The sequence below is a fragment of the Pelophylax lessonae genome (genome assembly GCF_965119305.1).
Source record: "Pelophylax lessonae genome assembly, chromosome: 11".
NCBI classification, from domain to species: domain Eukaryota; kingdom Metazoa; phylum Chordata; class Amphibia; order Anura; family Ranidae; genus Pelophylax; species Pelophylax lessonae.
This window is the reverse complement of record NC_138778.1, coordinates 107,449,305-107,454,089: the sequence shown is the minus strand read 5'-3', so window position 1 is coordinate 107,454,089 and position 4,785 is coordinate 107,449,305. Positions and strand designations below refer to the sequence as shown.

The window sequence follows — 4,785 nt, the reverse complement described above, 5'->3', positions numbered from 1 at the left end:
GTCCCGGTTAGCGGGAATCAGATTGGATCATATAGCAGAGTAGCCTGTATTCCTGTGTGTGCGTTGGCGGGAGCGCCATTTTATGTATCACGTTGCAGTTAACTTTGCTGTAAACCTATGTAATCTGTTATTACTGTTAACATCATTCTCCGGCCATTATACTCTGTTAGTTAATAAAGCCGGTTTCTGCTTCAGCCTCATTGTCTGCTGTACCGTACTTGAATTCCTCATTGCGGTCCCCTACTCCTCTGGCCGTTACAAGTGGAGCTGCGAGCAGGGTACGGTTACAGAGATGGAGGTGGCTGAAGGAAATGTGCATGATGCTAATGTGAGTACCTCAGGCAATGGTGGAACCCCTGCAAGGGCCCTCCCTATGGGCATGCTGTTTAACTTGCTGCCAAAATTTGATGGCAAGAACATGTCACTGTCAGACTGGGTGACAAGATTACAGAGCACTGCAAGAATTTACAATGTCAGCCCAGAGTTACAGGTAGAAATTGCTTTGGCTGCCCTGGAGGGTGAGGCCCGGAGCAGGATCGGAGCAATAGCATAGGGCCAGCATGACTAGGTGGACAGGGGAGTGTAGAGGTTAAGTTAGGAAACAAGTAGACAGTGGTGTCATGGGGGGAGCCTAAGTTGTTTAGTTAGCTTAGGGGGAGGTGGGGCTGGCAGGCAGGAAGAGGTGGGATCTGCTGGGGGGCGCCAAAATCCCCTCACTCGGCAGAAGAAGCGTCCCTGGTGAGGTGGTGTCCCCCTTCCCTCCCTCCTTCCGCGCTTGGTGCCCTCCTGCTGCTGCTGTCTGTGCTGTGCCTGGCTCCCTCTTACTTCCCCTGTCTGCACTTTGGGCTATCTGGGCTGTCCTCCCCCCCCGGTGGCGGCGGTGCTGCTGCTCGGCCAGGTCAGCTCTCTCCTTCCTCCTCCCCCCTCCCTCATTCCCCCGCAGGCTGCACGCTCGCTGATCTCCCTCCGGTGGGTATATCAGACAGGCAGGTGTGTATCTGTGTACTCCAGCCGGCCGCCCCCTCCCCCCCCGCTGGCTGCATGCTTGCCCACTCTCCCTGCATACTAGGCTCTCCCGGCTCCTAGGGGAATGCGGAGGGGGCAGGCTTCCTTTCGGCTGTCCTGCTCTTCACCCTCAGCTAGCCCAGTACATCTACCTCGTGGTGTGCGGCGGGGCATCCGCACCCCCCCTTTTTTTCCTCTGCCTGCAGGCCTCCTCCCGGCTGCACGGTCTTCCCCTCCCCACTGCTGTGCTGAAGCTGCCACACAGCTGGCACTTGCAGCTTCCTCACCGCCCTGCCCACTGGCACATTATCACCCACATCTGCCCGCGGTCCCCTGCTTCTCCCCACCAGGATGGCCGAGCTGGACGGCTTGCTCTCCCGTCTCCGCACCGCGGCCGCGGTTCATGGGGCGGCCTGGGTCCAGGCTCAGGTCGCGGCGGTACTGGGTGACCAGAGCCCGGCTGCGACGGCGGGGGGGGGCGGGACTCCACTCGCGCTCGGAGAACCAGGCCTCCGGAGCGTTTCTCCCCGGACTCCCCCCCGTGCTGGTAAATCTTTTAGGAGCCCCGTTTGGGACCCTCCAGGCCCACCGGCGAAGCGTGCCACTGCTTCGGCCGGTGGTGCCGCTGGGAGGAATCCTCGGCAGCAGTGAAGCTCAGGGGGTGGGAGGGGTAGGCGTGCCTCAGTTTCCCCTCCCCCTTCCCCTGGGCGGCAGTCAGGCAGGAATGCGGACTCCTCCCCTGAGGTTCTCAGTGTGGGGGAGGAGTCTCAGCGGGGGAGGAGCGGTGATGCGGCTGCCGGGCTCTCCGGTGCCTTGGCCGGCAGCCCCCATAGGTGCCCGAGATCCACTAGGCCCGGGGCTTCAGTTCAGCAGAGGGGCACGGGTCATGCCACGGCGGGCGCTCCAGTCTCAGGGCATGCTGCCGGAAAGTCATTTGGAGGCGGGACCGGTGTGCGGGGTTCCACGGGACGGCCACACAGTTTGCGGGCATCCGGGGGCAGGCCCCCTTTATGGCCCTCCACGGAGGCGACTTCAAGCGGCCCAGCTGAGAGGGCTTCCGGAGCAGCGGCTGGTGGTACCACCCCTGGGCAACCCGGTGAGTGTGAGACTTCTGTGTCTGTCTGTGATTCTTTACGTGAACTGTTGGGTCTAGGTGGGGGCAGCGCGTCGGGGTCGCGGTTGCCCACTAGGTGGGAGGTGGCATCTGTCCAGTTGGCGGGTGGTAAGCCTGCTGCTGTTGGGTCAGATGGGGCATTAGTTTCCTTGCTGTCTGGGCTGCGGGCAGCTGGTCGGGCGCTTCGACACGCAGGGGGGTGCTAGCCCCTCGCCAGTGGTGGCGTGGGTCCTGCCCGCTTCTGGGGGGGTGACGGCGGGGCTTGTGCCGGCGCCTGGGGCCCACGGGGCGGTTGGCGTACAGGCCGCGGCAGTCGTGCCATCCCCGGAGGCCGCTTCCACAGCGGTGGGGGATGCGGCAGGGGGGGTCGGAAAAGGGGGCTGCGGCTGGGGACAGTGCTAAGAAGGGGGACACGGTCCAGTTGGATGACTCGGTGAGGTGCGAAGTCTATGTTTGCTTCGAGGGACCGTTGGGTGCGCATCTGAATGCGGAGGTCAGGGAGAAGATTGTCAAGGGTGAGTACGTGGAAATCTTTACTCTTTTGCCGCTGGAAAAATTTAACTTGGATAGGATCAAGCCGGAGGAGAACAAGAAGGAGAATGAGGAGAAGCGGCGGTATAGGTTAATCCCCCGCACTTTCGCTAACTGGTTGCAGGCGTTCGCGATTCTTGCTAGTGTGATTGGGGAGAAGAACCCCGAACCTTGTTCGGCTCTCTTCTTTTACTTGGATGCTATTGGTGAGGCGTACAGGGTGTATGGGGGTACGGCGTGGCTGCGGTATGATGAGCAGTTCCGTCAACGGAAGGCCATTCGACAGTCGCTGCGCTGGGACCACAAAGACATTAGCCTCTGGATGCGGCTTATGTCGTCGGCGCGGGCTTCCCCGCAGTTTTTTCCAGGGGGGGGTGGCGGTTCTTCTACCCCCGGGCAGTCGGTCAATAAGCGGCGGGGTTGCTGTTGGCAATTCAACGATGGTTCCTGTAAGTTCGGGGGGTCCTGTCGCTACAAGCACGAATGCTCGGGTTGCGGAGGTGCCCATCCGTTGTCCCGCTGTTTCAAGCGGGGTAAGGGACGCTCCGGGGAGCCTGGTCAAAAAAGGGACGACGCCGGTGATCTTGGAAAAGATGCTGCCTTTTCTAAGTAGATACCCATATAGGGCAGCGGCTCAACTCCTAGAGGCCGGGTTTTCAGATGGTTTTCGTATTCCTTGCTCCATGGCTACCATTCCCCCTCATGCGCGGAATTTGCGGTCCGCACTGCAGCATACTGCGGTGGTGTCCGACAAGCTAGCGAAGGAGGTGGCGTTGGGTCGGATGGGTGGAGCGTTTCCCGCTCCTCCATTGCCTAATTTGGTGGTTTCTCCGCTGGGTGTGGTGCCCAAAAAGGAGGTCAATAAGTTTCGTCTCATTCACCATCTCTCTTTCCCGAAGAGGGGGTCGGTGAATGATGCGATTGATTCAGCAGCCTGCATGGAGGCTTATACGCCTTTCGATGCGGCTGTGTTTTGGGTTCGGCGCTATGGGCGGGGGGCACTCATGGCGAAGGCTGATATTGAAGCCGCCTTTCGGCTGCTTCCGGTTCACCCGGATAGTTTTCACCTGTTGGGTTGCCGGTGGCAGGGGGCTTATTATGTACATCGCTGCCTCCCTATGGGTTGTTCCATTTCTTGCGCATTGTTTGAGACGTTCAGCTCTTTTGTGGAGTGGGTGGTGCAGGACGTGTCTGGGACGAATTCCCTCATTCATTATTTGGATGATTTCCTTTGCGTGGGTCCGCCTTCCTCCAACGTGTGTGCCGTGCTTCTTGCTACGTTGCAGCACATCGCGGCTCAGTTTGGGATTCCGCTTGTGCCAGCCCTACCACGGTGCTTAGCTTCTTGGGCATTGTGGTGGATTCAGACGCTATGGAATGTCGCCTGCCGGAGGACAAGCTTTGGGCTCAAGTCGAAGATTCAGGCTGTCTTGGGCCTTCACAAAATCCAGCTTCGCTCCTTGCACTCGTTGTTGGGCAAGCTGAACTTTGCGTGCCGGATTTTGCCAATGGGTCGGGTTTTTTGTAGGAGGTTGTCGGAGGCCACGGCGGGAGTAACATCGCCCGCGCTTTATCCGCCTCAACAAGGACCATAGGGAGGACCTGCGACTGTGGCACAGTTTCTTGGTCGACTACAATGGGAGGGCTTTATGGATGTCGGGGCCAGTCAGCAATTTTGACCTGGAGCTGTACATGGACGCGGCGGGTTCCACTGGGTATGGGACTTTTTATCGTGGGCGGTGGAGCACGGCGCCTTGGCCTGCGTCATGGTCGGTGGCAGGTCTCCTTCGGAACATGGTCCTTTTGGAACTGTTTCCGGTGGCGCTCGCCATGGAGATTTGGGGGGACGCATTCCGGGATTTGAGGGTTCGTCTGCACTGCGATAACATGGCAGTGGTACAGGTGATTAACCGATCCTCGGCTTCCTCGCAGCCGGTGGTTCGGCTGCTGCGACAATTGCTGCTGCGTTGCCTTAAATTGAACGTTTTTCTTTATGCTGTGCACATTCCGGGGGTGGTCAACACGTTAGCTGACGCCTTGTCTCGTTTTCAGTGGGACCGGTTTCAAGAGCTGGCGCCGGAGGCGGAGCAACAAGGGGTCCCGTGTCCCGAGTGGCTGTGGGAGATTGCCTTGGG

General features: G+C 59.5%; 1 protein-coding gene across 1 annotated transcript; it reads left to right on the top strand.

Annotated features, from left to right (window-relative positions):
* Positions 1 to 2,471: 2,471 nt before the first annotated feature.
* Positions 2,472 to 3,263, top strand: LOC309567403 (uncharacterized protein; the record flags this gene model as incomplete). The annotated part of the gene is made up of 1 exon (XM_082272804.1): positions 2,472 to 3,263. One exon carries the CDS (start codon positions 2,472 to 2,474, stop codon positions 3,261 to 3,263), a length of 792 nt encoding a protein of 263 aa, XP_082128930.1.
* Positions 3,264 to 4,785: the final 1,522 nt, after the last annotated feature.